Source organism: Triturus cristatus, chromosome 3_2 (assembly GCF_964204655.1).
Source record: "Triturus cristatus chromosome 3_2, aTriCri1.1, whole genome shotgun sequence".
Classification (NCBI taxonomy): domain Eukaryota; kingdom Metazoa; phylum Chordata; class Amphibia; order Caudata; family Salamandridae; genus Triturus; species Triturus cristatus.
The window spans coordinates 1,102,650,629-1,102,668,921 of NC_140584.1; the positions used below are offsets into that span (position 1 = coordinate 1,102,650,629).

Below are 18,293 nucleotides of genomic sequence, written 5' to 3' on the forward strand. Positions count from 1 at the left end.
TCCGCCCATTGCCGCAGGAAAACGCGCCCGGAGGCGCTATATCTACTGAGGCTCCCTCCGCGTCGCGGGACGCGCGGGGGCGCCGCCGGGCTGAGCCCGGGCAGAGGACGGGCCGTCTGTGGCCGTCAGGGGCTGCAGGAGGCTGGGCCGGGCCACCCTATTGACCATTCGTTGTGGACCTCTAAATGTGAGTAACGCCAGTTGAGACATTGTGGAAATTGAGGCTATAGCCTAATTTTCATTCCTGTGACTCTTTTTTTGGACTTGATGTGGATGCTGGGTTTATCAACTCTATGTGAGGCATAGTGATAGCGTTGTAGAAGGTGGGTGATTAAAACAATCCACGGTAGTTGTATAGATACTGACCTGCAGCTGGGGGAAATATGGCTGGTAAAACACAGACACGCTCGTTAAGAGCCAAGCGAGGTATTGCCGAGGTTTCCCAGGCACAGAAAGAGGATATCAGCCCGGTATTCCCAGTTATAATGCAGCCCACAGCCATTGACCTCATGCTAAAAAGAGCGCTAGGAGCTGTATCTAGTGAAATTGAGCGCACTGAGAGGCGCCTCTCCTTAACCCCTGCCCATGACCCTGTCGCAAGTACACAGGTCCAGGAGCAGGAGATTCTGCTCATCTCACCCCCTAGCCCCCCGGAAATTAGTGAGAGTGACATTCCATGTGCCCAACCCATGTTTATTAGTCACGAGAAGGATCTAGGCCCTACCAAACGTGCCACTACACGCATAAAGAAGAAACTTGCTCCAAAAAAGCGAAAGATTACTAATAGCTTAGCCACCTTTACTAACCCAACTAATAGAAACCCCAGTGGGATTCAGCGAGCCACACAGACAAATTCCCAAACAGAGGCCCCAAGCTGGTTAAATAAGATCATGTTAGACCTTCAGGCCCAGGTAGAGTTACTAATCATAAATCAATTAAAGCCGGTGACAAGTAGACTGGATACAATTTTAAGTGAGTTAAAGAATAGAGCGTCAAAAGACAGCCCATTAGGCGCCTCAAGTACCCTTATTAGTCCCTTAGAGACCCATCCAGTAACTCAAAGGGCGAATAATTTTAATGATAGTAGGAATACACACAAAATTCCAGCACAAATACATGACCCACCGATCCCTCATGGACAAGTGGCGAGTAAAGATACCTCTAGTGAGAGCAAACGGCGCCCGGATAATGGACAAGGCAAACAGAAGTTAGATGCACAGTCTCGACCCCCGGCTGGCCCCTTAAACGAGGAAGTTGCCCACGAAGAGAGGCCCTTCCCCACACATAAGAGACTCCCCACGATAAACCTTCCCCCTGAGGCGTGCCCATTGGTTGTTGTGTTTGCAGGGGTTCCAGAACTAAAAGAGGCACAGAAAGAATCCCATGAGGAGTTAAAAAATAAACTCATCTTCTGGCTTAACAAGAATAGACCAATTTCCAACAACCAGGATGGGGAAATACTTTTGGTTAGACGAGTGAACTGGATAGGGAGGAGCCCGAAAAATATCGAGGGAAACTGCATCATTGCAAATTTTAGGGACAGTAGGGTGGTCGAGCATATTCTGAGCCCGGCACCTCTTGGATGCATGACAAGTATAAGGCCCCTGTCACTCAGTTATTTTTACTCAAGGCAACAGGTATTAAAAGAGGGACAGCATAGCGCTTGGAGACGTGTGGAGGGACGACACTCTGGCTCAAATAGAGGCCCAAATTTCTCCCTACAAGCAACCGGGTTATGGGATGGGGGACACCCGTGTTGGGTAAACAGGCTCACCCCATTAAGGTCACTAGAGGAGATCGATTGACTATTTGACTCTCCCTCTTCCTTAGCACAGGCTGATATGGATCTTACAATAATTGACCAGGTAGGCCTGTTAGAGGAAGTCTCTCGGGGACACGGTTTGCCCACTGAAGATGGATATCCAGCATCAGGGGGGGACAGGCCCAGGACCTTAGTAAAAACCCGAGGAGCCCTAGATACTCTTAGTGTGGGTTGCGCACAAACACCCCCTGAGTTGGTCACTGTAGCCATTAAACGAAGAAAACAGGATAGTGACACACAGATACAATCCCTCAAAAAGGAAAATGGGGGGCGAATTAACACCAGTCAAGAAATGGTAGCGGTAGGGCCCGTTACCATTGAGAAAGAGGGCTTGAGAATTATCTCGTGGAATATAGCAGGTATTGCAGGGAAATTTAACAACAAGGAATGGCGACAGTTTATGGCCTCTTTCGATATAATCTGTCTGCAAGAAACTTGGGCTATAGATAATACTCACTTCCAAATAGCCGGCTACAAATGTTTCTTCGCACCTGCACAGAAAACCTCCTCGGGCAGGGCTAAGGGTGGCCTGTTAACATACATTGATTTAAACATAGAAGGCAAATGGTCTAAGGTGGATTGGTTCACATGGAACATACAGGCCCTGAGGTTTAGAAATAAAGGGTTTGGTCTTGTCTTGTTCAATGTGTACAATGCCATTGCCTCGGAAAATGACTCCACTATTCTGAAGGAACTGGATGCCAGGCTGAAACAAGAACTTGCCCCAGTTCAGGGCGCTTTGGCCCCTTTGTTATTAGTTATGGGTGATTTAAACTGTCACTTATGCCCGGGGCTGTTCCCAATTAGTGCTAATTGGTCCAAATGCCCCATAGAAAAGGGTCCCCATTTTAGCCACTCTTTTAGTGGCACGGAATGGGGTAAGTTGATTCACTCCTACGACCTTGAGCACACAGTTGATATGATTACTCTGGGACCGGACGGCACTCTCCCCCCCACTTTTAAGGGGAGAGGGTGCTCGTCATATATAGATTACATACTTGTCTCGAGAGGTTTAAAAAATCGCATTTCCAAGGCAGATATAGAGTGGAGCCCATTTAGTGATCATAACCCTTTGGTTATGAAGCTCCTGTATCAAGGAAAGCAAAAAATTAAGCCAGTGGATGGCACTATCATGGAATGTGTGACGGCCCAGGGTAGAAGGCTAAAGTGGGCAAAAATAGACGGGCCCAGATTTTACAAAGCCCTGATGGAAAAAGGCAAGTCTCTCATTGATGAGTGCTTAGACCCGGCGGTGGAAGGGGCTCGCCTTATAAAAGTGTTTGACCAAATAACGTGTTTGGTGGATGAACTATTGTTGGCCAAGGCCCCTAAGAAAACTCACTCAAACTCACCAAAATGGTTTGATAGGGGATGTACACGAGCACTGAAGAATCTAAAATTGGCCCTGAGTGGCAACCCGAGGGACCAGGTTGTAGTTAAAATATGTAGGTCTGCATACAGGAAGGAGTTAAAAAGACGGAAAGTCACGCTGCAGGTAGAAGCATGGGCGGCCCTGAGGGAGGCATCCGAAAACAGGGATATCACTGAATTTTGGAGATTAATAAACTCCCCTTGTTTTCAAGACAATAATGCCCCAGAGATCGCCTCAAATATCCTCCCCGAACAGTGGATTGCTCACTTTGAGTGTCTATATAATCATGGGAAGGAGATTTTATTAAAGGAGAAGGGGAAGAACCCGGTGAGTTATCAAGTGGTATTCTCCTTGGAAGAGATCAGATTGGGCATTGAGGGACTCACTAAGAACAAAGCCCCGGGCCCAGATGGGATCCCCCCAGACCTATTTCTGAGCCAAGTGGATCTTTGGGCTCCTATTGTAACCAGAGTGCTAAACGCAGCTATAATGGCCGGTTTGCCACGATCATGGTCAACGGCCATTATAGTCCCTATCTTCAAAAAAGGCAATAAAGATGACCCTCAATGTTATCGGCCTATCTCTTTGATAGATGTCACTGCCAAAATTTTGGGCAGGGTAATCTTGAACCGTTTGACTGAGTGGGCCGAGGACAACAATATCATCTCAGATGTCCAGTATGGTTTCCGGACTAGCAGGTCGACCAGCGATCAATGCCTGAACCTATACATGCTGGTAGCAAAGTACACTAAAACCAGCAACGAAGCTATGTATTTGGGGTTCATGGACTTGGCCGCTGCATTCGATCATGTCAACAGGAACAAGTTATGGGCAATGATGAATCAGCTCGGAATTGATCCCGGGTCCCAATGACCGCAACACCACCACCCTGCTGGATAACCTCGCCAACCTCGGACTTCAGCAACTGGTCAACACCCCCACCCACTACGCCGGCCACACGCTCGACCCACTCTTCTCGTCCAGCAAGCACGTCACCTTCAGCCACTCCACCGGACTTCACTGGACCGACCACAGCTGCATCCACTTCAGCTTCAGAAAGAACACGGTCCACCATCACCCGAAGCAGGCTCCCCACAGAAACTGGAGCAAGATCACCGCCGACCAGCTAGCCACCTCCCTCAGCCAGAGCCCACCTGTCAGGACTACGGACCCTAACACAGCTGCCCTCGACCTCACGCAGTGGCTGACCTCCTGTGCCGACAACATGACCGCACTCAAACTCGCCACTCGCAGACATCACCAGCTCATCCGCACCACCAAGAAGAAATCTCTGCGGGAACGACTGGACAAGAACGCCCATGACAGCAAGGAGCTCTTCAACATCGTTAAGGAGTTCTCCAACCCCAGCACCGGCAACAACGACATCACTCCCTCACAGTACCTCTGCGACTCCCTCGCCTCGTACTTCCACCGCAAGATCGCCGACATCCACAACAGCTTCGACATTTCACCCCCGCACCCATCGGTTGAACCTTCGCACCCCGCCGCCACCCTCCAGACATGGACCGAGGTGACCCCCGAAGACACGTCACGCATGATGAACACCATCCACTCCGGATCTCCGACCGACCCGTGCCCCCATCATGTCTTCAACAAGGCAGCCTCTACCATCGCACCCCACCTCCGAGACATCATCAACACCTCCTTCAACACAGCAACCTTCCCGGAGAGCTGGAAGCACGCCGAACTCAGCGCTCTGCTGAAGAAACCAACAGCGGACCCGACCAACCTCAAGAACTTCCGCCCCATCTCGCTCCTTCCTTTCCCCGCCAAAGTCATCGAGAAGGTCGTCAACAAGCAACTGGCAGCCTTCCTCGAGGTGAACGGATCCCTCGACCCATCACAGTCCGGATTCAGAGCCAACCACAGCACCGAGACCGCCCTCATCGCAGCCACCGACGACATCCGAGCCCTGCTTGACAACGGCGAAACAGCGGCACTCATCCTCCTAGACCTCTCCGCAGCATTTGACACTGTCTGCCACCGCACACTAGTACAACGCCTCAACGACACCGGCATCCAAGGGAAGGCTCTGGAATGGATCATCTCATACCTCTCCGGCAGAACACAGAGAGTACGCCTCCCTCCGTTCCGCTCCGAGGCCACCGAAGTCATCTGCGGCGTCCCGCAAGGATCGTCGCTCAGCCCCACTCTCTTCAACATCTACATGAAACCCCTCGCTGCCATCGCACGCCAACACAACCTCAACATCATCTCCTACGCCGATGACACCCAGCTGATTCTCTCCCTCTCCAGAGACCCCGACACCGCCAAAGCCACCCTGCACGAAGGGATGACAGACGTCGCTGAATGGATGAACACCAGCCGCCTGAAACTGAACACGGACAAGACAGAAGTCCTCATCCTGGGACCATCACCCTCCGCATAGGACAACTCCTGGTGGCCCCCGGCACTAGGCACCGCACCTGAACCGACGGACCACGCACGCAACTTGGGCGTCATACTGGACTCCTCCCTATCGATGACCAGACAAGTCAACGCCGTCTCCTCAGCTTGCTTCCACAACCTCCGCATGCTCCGAAAGATCTTCCGATGGATCCCGACCGAGACCAGGAAGACGGTCACCCAGGCTCTCATCCCCAGCAGACTAGACTACGGAAACACCCTCTACGCCGGTACTACAGCCAAGCTTCAGAAAAGACTTCAGCGTATCCAGAACGCCTCCGCCCGACTCATCCTGGACGTCCCCCGACGCAGCCACATCTCGTGCCACCTGAGAGACCTGCACTGGCTCCCTGTCAACAAGAGGATCACGTTCAGACTCCTCACCCACGCACACAAGTCCCTCCACGACCTAGGCCCAGGGTACCTCAACAGCCGCCTCACCTTCTACACGCCCACCCGCCAGCTACGTTCCGCTAACCTCGCCCTCGCCGTTGTCCCTCGCATCCAGAGAGCCACCGCTGGAGGAAGGTCATTCTCCTACCTGGCAGCTAAGACTTGGAACTCCCTACCCGTCCACCTGCGGATGACACAGGACCACCTGGCCTTCAGGAAACAGCTCAAGACCTGGCTGTTCGAGCAGTAGCAGACCCCCTTCCCCAAGCGCCTTGAGACCCTTACGGGTGAGTAGTGCGCGATATAAGTTCCGTGATTGATTTGATTGATTGATTATATTGAGGGAATTACATAGCGAAACCTCGGCCAGGGTACGGTATAACAAAGATGGGGGACTGACAGAACCTTTTAGATGCACAAGTGGAGTGAGGCAGAGATGTATCTTAGCCCCTTTCTTGTTCTCGTTGTATATTAATAATTTGGAACAATGCCTCATTAATTTAAAAGCAGATTGCCCAAGGGTTGGGACCCACAACATTCCAGTGCTGCTGTACGCAGACGATGCGGTCCTGTTGGCACGGACCCCTAATAGTCTGCAGATTCTTATTGATGGGTTCGTTAAATTTATGGAGACAATTGACCTGTCTGTCAACTTAAAAAAATCATATGTAATGACAGCAGGCCACAGGCCATTGACCAGTTTCACCTATAGAATTGGCACCCACGTTCTTGAAAGGGTGCTAACATTTTCATATTTAGGGGTGTTATTTGACGAATCTCTAAAATTTACACCCCTTGTGCAAGAAAGAGGTGGAAAACTGGTGGCATCATTTGGTGCAATCTCCGGCTATGGGAGGAAAGTTGGCCGCTGGTGCCCAGAACAAACAATAAATTTGTATGGCTCGATGTGTTGTCCAAAAACTATGTATGGATCAGAAGTATGGGGATTCATAAATTTGGATGGTCTGCAAAGGGAAGAAAACTAAATATTTCGCTCAATACTGAACGTTCCCAATTGCACGCCAGCTATTATTGCCCACAAGGAACTTGGAAGACCCTACATAGAGGAATTGATTAAGTTTAGACCAATCTTGGCCTGGCTTAATTTATGGACGAACCCTTTTTTAAGTTCAATAAGATTTTATTAAGGAATGAAAAGAGAAGAATCAATACATAATGTCAGCTATAGAGGGGGGGAGGGGAGGGAGAGGAAGAGAGAGGGGGAGGGAGGGAAGGATAACAAATGCAAAATGTAAAAGGTAAGAAAATTGCAATAGAACAATAATCATGGGCAATAGAGAAGGAATCATAAAAGGCATAACCGTTATAAGTTAAACAGCAAGTCGTTAAAAGAATAAAAACAGAACAATATGCTAGTAAATCTTGAATGTGTAAAGGGTATCATGGAGGTTTAGGAACTTCTTGTTGAACAGGCATTGGACGGAAAGAAGGGGCAGCACAGTTATTTAAATACAACGTAATGGGAATCCATAGATCTGCACGTTTAGCTGCTAATTGAACAGGAAAAACAAAGGCAGTATCAAGTCTATGGTTATGGCAAACATTATACCACCATGCTTTGAGGGAAACATTAGAAGTATTTTTCCAATTAACAGTAATTTGTTGAAAAGCTACAGCCAATAATAAATCAACAATGCGAACATTCATGTCTACATTATCCCAGCTGGAAGATAAGCTTCCTAAGAAGAGGTTAGAGAGAGAAAAAGGAATACAAGTATGGAAAATAACATTAATTTGAGCCCACACCTGTAACCAAAAGTCATGCACATGTTTACAAAGGAATAGCATGTGGAGTAAGGTAGCATTAGGGGTATCACACGACCAACATAAATCTGGGGTATTTGGGAAGCGCTTATTTAGTGTAGAAGGCGTGAGAAGTAATCTGTTATAAATAAAAAATAAGGATTGTGTCAGGGAAGCCGCTCTGGAGGTTTTGCGGAGTTTTGCCCAAATCTTATCCCATATAGATATCGGCCAGTTTATTCCGAGATCCAATTCCCATTGATGTTCTATCTTGGATTTGGATCTAGGCAGCTCATGCGTGTGGAGGTATTTATAAATAAGAGATGCCTTGGGGGTGTTGCGTAGGAGAGAGTGGAGCTGAGAGCTAGGAGCGCGTGGGACAAGGGGAGGCGAAGAGTTCGATATCTGCTCGTAAGTCTCGAGAATAGCAGCTTTAAGTAAAAGATACTTGGGGAAACATGATGAGGGTAAACCAAAAGAAGAACAAATATCGGAAAAAGGGAGAAAGGTGGGACCAGAAAAAAGTTGCGAGATCCAAATCAAACCCCGGGCTCTCCAAGATTTCCAGTAAAAGGGCTTATTACGAATTAAAAGATATTTATTATGCCAAATGGTGGAGGAGAGGAAATCGTCTATGGTCAGAGGTGGATTAGGGGTAGCAGACATTAAGAGCTTGAGAGTGTACTTGTGAATAAGAGTGGGAAGCGAAGAGGGTTTGCGGGAGAAAGCAAGATATTCTGCAAAAGAAAACGGAGACAGGAGGTTACGCTCAACCTTAACCCACAGAGGACAGGGGGAGGTGGGGTCTTGCAGCCAGAGGGAAGCTTGACGTAGCAAAAAGGCCTTCTGATAAGCAGGAAAATCAGGAAAGTTGACACCCCCTTCAGAAGCAGGGCGAATTAGTCTGGCAAGAGACATTCTGGATTTTTTTGAGCTCCATAAAAATGAGGATAATACTGAGTTAAACTTTTTAAAGAATCTCAATGGGATTGATACTGGAATGTTGGACAGTGTATAAAGAATAATAGGGGAAATCATCATTTTAATAGTCTCCAGGCGACCCCACCAGGACAAGTATAAAGGATGCCACCTTGCAGTGAGGTCTGCAATCTTTTGTGCGCATTTGGACATGCATAAAGAGACAGTGTCTGGGATGGAGGAAGTGATATACAACCCCAAATATTTGATGTGAGAGGGACACCAAGTAAATTGGGAGGCAGTAAAATCTTGTTTGAAAGTAAATTTAGTCAATGGTAAGATCTCACACTTATCATGATTAAGCTTATATCCAGAAATGGAGGAATAATTTCGAACTTCATCTAGGAAAGCGGGGATAGATTCTGCAGGGTTAGAAAGAAAAAGTAAAATATCATCTGCATAAGCAGCGAGTTTAATTTGAGAGTCTGCAATCTGGAAGCCATGTATAGCGGGGTTCTGACGTAGTTTGGACAAAAAAGGTTCTAAAGCAAGGTTAAAAAGAAAGGGGGAAAGGGAGCAACCCTGACGGACGCCCCTGCCTAAATCAAAATAAGAAGAGATTTGACCGTTTGCAAATACTGCAGCTCTAGGGTGTGAGTACAGCAGGGAGACCAAAGAAATGAATCTAGGTCCAAAACCAAACCAAGTGAGGGTGTGAAAAAGATAGCGCCACTCAACACGATCAAACACTTTTTCAGCGTCAAGGGCAACTGCTGCAAGGGAATGTTGACAGCGGGAAGATTTTGACAATATATTAAAAAGGAGTCTCGTGTTGTCAGTAATATGTCGACCTTTGACAAATCCGGACTGCTCTTCACCCAGAAGATCAGGGAGAAGGTGATCTAGTCGAATCGCCAATGCCTTAGCAAAAAGCTTGTAGTCAATATTGACTAAGGATATAGGCCTGTAGTTTTTGCAATACTTAGCATCCTTCCCAGGTTTGGGTATCAAACAAATATGAGCGTCTGAAAACGTCCCTGAGGAAGCACCTTGGGCAATGAAAGTAAGAAGAAGGGAATGCAATCGTGGAATCAATAGCTTAGAAAAATGAAGGTAAAATTCAACGGTAAAACCGTCAGGACCAGGAGCCTTGTTGAGTTTGAGGAGTTGCAAAGCAGCAAGCAATTCTTTTTGTGTGACGTCCGATTCTAAAGAGGAAAGGTCGAGAGGGAAATTGGCGGGTGTTCGGATAGTAGAAAAAAAGTGGGCGAGGGAGCTGGTAAAAGGTTGAGTCCCCGGTGTGTACAAAGTCTCATAGAAACGTGAAAACTCAGCAAGAATGTCAGCATCTACATGTTTCAAATTATCATCAGAGTCATAAATAGATTCAATATTTAACTTGTTGTGCTTAATCTTCAGATAGTTAGCTAGGAGTTTCCCTGCTTTGTTCCTACCCCCATAAAATTTAGCAGTCGACTTCAGCAAATACAGGGAGGCATCTTCTGTAGATTTCTCATTAAATTTCATTTTTGCTGCAACAAGGGCCGTCAAGCTATCAGCAGAGTGGGATGTGAAATATGTATGTTCCAATCTCTTGATATCTGAAAGGAGGTTTTTGGTGTGCCATCGAGCAGTTTTACGTTTGTTTGCGACATAATTAATGATAAAGTCACGTGCTGCTGCTTTAAAGGCATCCCAAATAGTATGCTCTGGAAGGGTGGCGCCGTCATTAGTCAAAAAAAAATCAACAGAAAAAGAGGCGAAGGCAGCTGTAAACTTGGAATCGGCAAGGAGGGAGTTATTGAAGCGCCATCTTCTGGGACCTGCAATCTTAGGGAATACATCAATTTATGGACGAACCCTGAAGCCGCACTGAGTAGGTTGATCATACAAGACTGCTTGGGAAGAGACAAACACTTGAAAATCCCATGGATCAACTATACTAAGAACACTCTGGAAAATATGGGTCACCTAGAGATGTTTCTCAACCCTCTATCGATCACAGCACAGGATAAGCTAAAATTAAAGAGAAGCTTCCTGGAATTAAGAGTAGCGGCTAGGAGCACACTAGAAGGGAGTAAACCCTCAGTGAGCACCCACAGTAGGCTTGAAACGACTGGTGGGATGGAACCGTACCTCTGTGTTCTTTATAATGCCCAAGAGAGGTTTTTAATGGCACGTTTTAGGCTCAATTTTTTACCTTATTTATTAGCTGACCCAGCTGGTTTTAGTATGTCAATTGAGCAGAAGGGTGCCTGCGGCTGCGACAATAGGTCTCCGCAGGACACCCTTCATTTTGTACTATTATGCCCTATTTACAGCCTCCCCAGACGCAGATTTTTAAAAGGCATTCTAAAAAAGGAAAGATTTACTCGAGCTAAGGAGGCATTGACTTTTTTACAAAGGGCCAGTGATCCGTTAACTTTATGTGCAGTGACAAGTTTTTTAAAATTCGCATTTAGACTTAGAGTCTCTAGAGGGCAGCACTAATCTTGAAGATTGTAAAAGTGTCAATTTGTCAGTTTTAGGAAACCCATCCATGAGGATTGTACGTGAGCAATGAATTATTTGTATATATATAGAGTCATTCAATGTTCTGTATATTGATTTAATACTGTTTTAATTGTATAAATGTGTACTCTTTTATGATGATTTTTAACCATCGAATAAAGAACTATTGAACTGAACTGAAATGATACTGGTTGTGCCACCCACTTAAGTAGCCCTTTAAACGTGTAGAACCTGCCAATCCAGAGTCTGTGTGTGCAGTTAACCTGCCATGTTGACCTGGCAAAGTATACCTTTTGCCAGGCCCTAAAGACATATAAGTCACCCCTAGGGTAGGCCCTGTACAGCCCAGAAGGCAGGGTGCAATATATATTTAAAGAGTAGGAGATGTTCTTTTAAGTTTTACATGTCCTGGTGGTGAAAAACTCTTACATACATTTTTCACTACGGCAAAGCCTATCTCTCCATAAAGGACAACAGTGAAGTTGGCTTGTTACATTTTATAAGTGTAATTTCTAAATGGGAAGCGATAACCAGTTCATGTTTAGAGTCTCTAGAATCACAATTTAAAACCCTACGGCCTTGTCAATGCATCCGGACTCCGCATCTCAGTCTTTCAGCTCTTCGAAACTCACGCATTGTCTCACTGTGCACCGAATCCCCGATGCTGGAGCTTGCATCGCAAGCCCCGTCGACGGGATACTCAAGGACGATGCAGGCTCTCGCATCGCAAACTTGCCTCATTTTGGAACTGACACATCACTTTGGCTGCGTGATGCATCTTGACACGGATCCATGCAACACTCTGCTGACCAAGATTTAAGGTACTATGTTCAGTTGGCCTAACTGGGTCCCTATGGCTAGGCCATGCTCCATCGTAGTTTGCCTGAACTTGTAACTTTGTCCCGGGCCGGAACCACCAGATATTCACAGTTGTTGCTTTGTGCTTTTTGGTGCTATGTTGACCTGAATCCTTAAAACTGAATGTGAGAGGCTGGCTGAATATGTGATGTACACTTATGTAAGTGGACACCCTGCACTGATCCAGATAACCCTTATGATGATTTGAGTGGTCTTAGACAACCTTAGAACGCTCTCTAAGTGGTAGCTGTGGAGAGCAGCCTTCAGGCTTTGTCCAGAAGGAGTGTAAAGCAGCTTGTTTTACCAGAACATAATCTTACAGGTATTGATTAAGTGAAATAGAGCCACACATTGTATTTATAAAAATATTCATTTATTATAAGACACTCACTAACACATACAGGTATCTCCTAGCCAGAGATGTACACAATGCACACAATACTTTTCAATAGAAACAGGTAAGTAGCACAGAATACACAGTGGTCCCCAGGTGGAGACCAAACCATATACTAAAATAGTGGTATGCAAACCACAACTCGAATCCAGATGGTATTCAGACGTAGAAGTGCCAGGGACCAAAGGAACCACCCAAGGTGAGGAGAAGGAACACGACCGTGTTCTTCGTACAAATCAACGTGTAAGTCACAGTTGCAATTTTGAAGAAAGAAGACCATTCCCAGTGGACCCTGAAGAAACCCCGTGGAAGACAAGAGGTTGGAGACCCACCCCACCCGTGGATACCTTAGGAACCAGGTTACTTGCACCAGGGAAGCCGAGTGCATAGGTGTGAAGTGGCGTCGGAAACTGCAGTTGAACGTAATGGAGCACTTTAAAAGATCAACAAAAACTCAAAAGGAAGAAGGGATCTAAGGGAACGTTTCAAGACCGTGCGTGGATAAATTCCCCAAACAAGTTACGTAACACAACCAAAGTATCCACGGGTCTGATAAATCTTAGAGCAACACTTGGCCTAAAAATATTATAACCCTTTCAGGAGGATGGATTCCCATCACTCACCAAGGTGACATGCTTCATCATCTGGGTCTCCTCCTATCGACACACTAGTGGCGCCGAGGGCTACAACCCTTTCAGTGAAAAAGGGGAGCTCACTGATGTTTTCACAATTACCTATAGCGCGGTAACGCGCTTTGTCAGATCCACTAGACGTGAAGAGATGTTCTATGTTAGAGTGATGGACGTAGTGCATGGAACATCCATATGCAGCCTCCAGAACAAAGCATCTGGGAATCTACAGCACAAATCGGCCTGTTGATCTGAAGGTCTGAATATCACCCTGTACTCCTATTAATGCGCATCACCATGTGTCCTCCAGCACAGGATTCTTTCTTTACCCGTGGGGGTCTGCTTATGTGTTGCTCTTCTTGCATGGGCAGCATGGTTGTCTGTATATCCATAGACCTGTGTCCATGGCGACTCATTGATCTGAGTGTAGGGTATGCATATGTGTATTTGTCTGTTTGCATGGTGCTTCTACAGTTCTTGGTTAGTGTGAACAGGTAACTGTGAGTGCATTGTTCTGGATACTTAGGATGTACAAGTGCAAATGTGAATAGAGTACTGTGTGCTCGGATTCATGTTCTATACATACTTACAGTCTTTTCACAGTGAGTTTAAAAATGTTTTCTTATTGCAGACTCTTTCCCGAAAACGGTGATGTTATAAACTTTGCTTCCTGGTTTATGTTTGCCTTCCCCAACATGATATTGATGCTGACACTAGCCTGGCTGTGGCTCCAATTTTCATTCTTGGGATTTAAGTAAGTATATCCTCTAGTAATTGCAAAATCTGACCCCAGCCTTGTCTGACTCGTGTCTTCTTTCCTATGATGCTTGTCAGGCGTACATGTTTACAGATATTTTATTTTGAATGGAGTGGGATTGTGCAAGCCTGACATTTTCTGCCCACATATCTCTTTGGTCTCCTCTATACCTCTCACAAAATCAACATTTAGTGCTGCAGGGAAGTAAGTATGGAGTTATTGTAGTCGTGTGCATACATTTATAATCCAGATTCATTAGTACCAATTAATACTTCGGATACCTGGGACCCAAATTGGAGACCCAGCTGTAGGCCCCCCTCTGCACCTGCTCCTCATGTATTGCACTCTATAACAACGCTGCTGCAGAACCTACCATGGGCACCCTTTTGTTGTTGTAACACCAATGCTAATGGTGTTGGAGAGACTGCTTATGTTAGGGCAATTCTTCTAATGCCATTTATGCCAGAAAATGTTGTATGGAACCACTATTGAAACTTTGGCATATATTCAGATAGAAAAACATGTGACTGTACCCCCTGCCCCGCACCGCACTGGGACACCACAACAGGCACTTGGAGAACCTTCGTTTTCTGAGTCCTTGAGATGCATCTCTGCTTTGGGGGTTTATCGCCAAGAACTACCTGGTGGCACACGCGATTCATGCATGCATTCAGTGGGGCTGGAGACTAGAGAAGGAGTCACCTTTGTGGCAGATGTCTGTCAATCTGGCAGCCTGGTAGTTTGAGAAATAAAATTTATGATCAGCATGTAACAATCAGCATTACTCTGAAATTGGTCTGCAGTGGAGAGGTAACAGTATGTTATAAGAGTGTCTAATCCCATTTATTAGAGTTGTATGTGTATCCTGACTGTGAGAAATCCCGACTGAAGGGTCTTAGGACAATCAGAAGTTACTGCACCTCAACTGTAACATACTGGGGGCCATATGTATGAAACTCAGGTTTTGCGATTCTCAAATAGCGATTTTTAGAGAATCGCTATTTGAGAATAGCAAAATGCTATGTATGTAAGATTTGCAAATAATTTTGCGAATCCTACATATTTCTTAATTGCGAATAGCAAATTGCAATTCGCAATTAAGGAATACCTCCCCATTCATTCCTATGGGCCTATAGGCCCATAGGAATGAATAGGAAGACAATACTGAGTATGCAATTTCAAGGGTGCCAGGGTGTCAAAAGGACACCCTGTTGCACCCCTGAAATGTGCATGTGTGCACATGTAACACACATGCATGCCCTAAGGGCATGTATGGCACATGGCACTTTGAAAAATGCAAAAAAGTGAATTTTTCAAAGAAATCGTAATTACAACTAAGTTGAAGTTGGTGGTAATTTGCAATTCCTTCAGGCCAAATTGCATTTTTTCTGTGCGTCTTACATTGCATTTAAGGAATAGCAATTTACGATTCCTTAAATGCAATCGCAAAATAAGGAATCGCAAATTTTGCGATTCCTTATTTTGCGAGGCAGTTTTGCTTTCATACATACCACTGAGCCAAATTGCAATCGCCAAAATTCTGCGAATTTAGGCGTTTGCGATCGCAATTTGGAATGATACATATGGCCCGGGTCTTTTGCTTATGGCTCCCAGGCCCCCATACTGCAGAACACCAAAGTGGGGACAAAGCGCCCCTATTAGCACTTGAGTCTCAGTGTACTGAGGCATAGATGCCCAAAACTTGTTAGAGAGTTGTTATGAGCTAGAAACTCAAAACTCAACAAATAACACTCAATAAATCAATGCCCAGTCAGTGAGTAATCTTTAAAAACAAAAAGTACTTCTATACAAGCAAAACTTAATATTAAGAGCACAAAAGTACAAAAATTGTGACAACACAAATGGGAAAACTTTCTAAGGGCCTCACAAAATACAGGAGGTGCACAGTAAACAAAGGTCATATTAATAAATCTCTATGTGTAGTCTAGACTCCCTGGCCCTGAGGCACCTTCAATGACTTGCACGGCAGCAGATCCTAGTCCTAAAAACTACTATATTCCCATATATTCACACACTACGAAAGATAAAAGTAAAAGATGCACTGGTTTATACAGGGTGGCACCACACATTTATCAGTAAAAAATATAAATTTCAATAAAAAACATTTCTGGATGCTCCACAAATATATATCTAGTCTGACTTTTCCCTATTCACAGGCTATTTCTATGGGCATTGTCATACTTCTAACAGTAGACAGTACAAAACTGTAATCATTTCACTAAAACTCAAATTTCTATTATTAAACCGGACTGTGTAGTAATCACAGAGAACACAGAAATCTAAAGGGTCCATGTAGCCATGTCAACACATGAGTGCTTGAACCACTGAGACACTTCTCCGGGGTCATGAACCTTTTGAATGGTGGGGAGACTTTGGGCGGCACAATTTTCAAAATGAAGTGAACTCTTATACAGGTCAAGGGGTGTTTGTGCTGCTCCTGGCAGTCCCAAGAGGATTCAGAACATGCTTTTGGTGGACTCTTGTCCTTTTGGGGCACCACAAATCACTATATGAATACTTTGAAAACAGACATTTGGGTTTATGGGACACTCCTTAGGGCCCTCTGTTATTTTTGATGCTCCATGTGCCTTAAGGTATTTTGCTGGTTAATAGCCTTGAAACTGAGCACACACTGGTACAGACAGTGTGGCAATCTCCGGGAGAAAACAGGTGTTATGACTCATTGTCCTTACTTTCTCCTCTGGTGATGGGCAGGAGAGCCAAGTGCATTGCTGCTTCCTCTCTGCCACTGAAGTTCCCATCACCCACTAGAAGTGACATCACTGAATTCCAAACATTCATCTGTGATAGTGATATTACTTGATCTCCCATCATCCATCTGCACCGGAAGTGACATCACTGGATCTCCCATCATTCATCTAAACAGAAAGTGATAGCACTTTATTTCCCATCATCCCTCTGTGCAGGAAGGTACATCACTGCGTTCCATCCAAAAATAATCTTTCAAGGAAGATGCCAGTCAAGGAGACTTCGTTTCCATCATCCATCTGCACAGGAAGTGACATCACTAGATTTAACCTTGTCCATCTGCACAAGAAGTAATATTATTGAATTTCCCATCATCCATCAGCACAGGAAATTACATAACTGGTTCCCTGCCAAAAATCATGTTTAAAAGACAAAGCCAGGATAGCAGGCTTAATTTCCTATCATCCATCTGCATAGGAAATCACACCAATGGTTTCTCACCAGAACCATATTTAAAAGAAGAGCCCAGTCAAGAGAACGCCATTTCTCATCCTCCTTCTGCATAAGAAGTGATATCACTGGATTTCCCACCATCCATCTGCACAGCAAGAGACATCACCTCCCGACTACTCCCTGCTTCAGTCAACTATTCAGGTCTTACCATTGCCCGGTTTTCCCAGCAAAGTGCAGACACGCAAGAGCACTGCCTGTGTGACCATGTTGCAACCCGGCCTTGGGCCAGAACCCCTGTTCCACTGAACCTCACAAGGTAAGATATAATCATGTGTCTCACCCAGGACCCTAATCTGCTAATCTCCACAATCACATCCACACCTAAGCACCCAAGACACTCACATAGCAATGGCACAACACACAGATCTATACTCCTAAACATCTCACTAACTACCACACATCCTCAAACTGCCGAACACACATTCCAACTCATGCACATTAGCGTTTGCTCTGCAGTATATCACACACCCTACATTTCAAGCCTCATTATCTTTCTCGAACTTAATGCCGACTTTATCGCAGAAATGTGCTTCACACTCACATCCTCGCACATCTTAGACATCCTGGTCCCATAGGCTACAGCATCCATCGTGTGGGCCATACACATTAGAAAGGAGGAGGCCATTCACAAGTCCTCCTGGTCCTATACCCGAGGCAAGCAAGTAACACTTAACTACGTGGAGCTGCTACCATGACATTTCCCACTCTTAGCAACTTAGATCACCACCTTTGTAATCAATATGAATATTCACACCACAATTAAAACACACGAGTGCAAGCCAAAGCCTTAAGCAACTTGGTACTCTAGAGACCTGCTGACAATAAATGATCAATCTGCAGACTGGAAAGAAAATAGAAGAAAAACACAGCTCCCAACAACTTCCTGATACTGAAATCCCCCCGTGCAACAAGCAGACAGCTCATCATATCAGTCAAAGCAAAATCCTATACCAGCATCACCACTGAAGCCACTAATAGAAGCAGAACTTAGTCTTTGTCTTTTTTGTAATTTTATGATCGTTGTATTGGGTACCCAAGGTTTTCAGCAGGATCTGGGGCACAAAGAAAATAACCATTATATTAAACTACTGTTTCTCTTCTCTATGTTGTATCAACTATAGTCGGGTATGGAATTAAAGACAAAAAAAGAGCGGTAAGTGAAACAACAGCAAGAAGGGGGAGGCAGAATACTGTCTCTATTTGAA

At 45.4% G+C, this 18,293-nt stretch overlaps 1 protein-coding gene across 1 annotated transcript in view; it reads left to right on the top strand.

Moving 5' to 3' along the window:
* SLC13A5 (solute carrier family 13 member 5) overlaps positions 1-18,293 on the top strand; it is a 321,734-nt gene that overhangs the window by 263,100 nt on the left and 40,341 nt on the right. Inside the window, exon 7 of the mRNA XM_085649894.1 lies at positions 13,720-13,842. Coding sequence (XP_085506020.1) covers positions 13,720-13,842 — 123 coding nt within the window. The remainder of the gene's footprint in view (positions 1-13,719; positions 13,843-18,293) is intronic.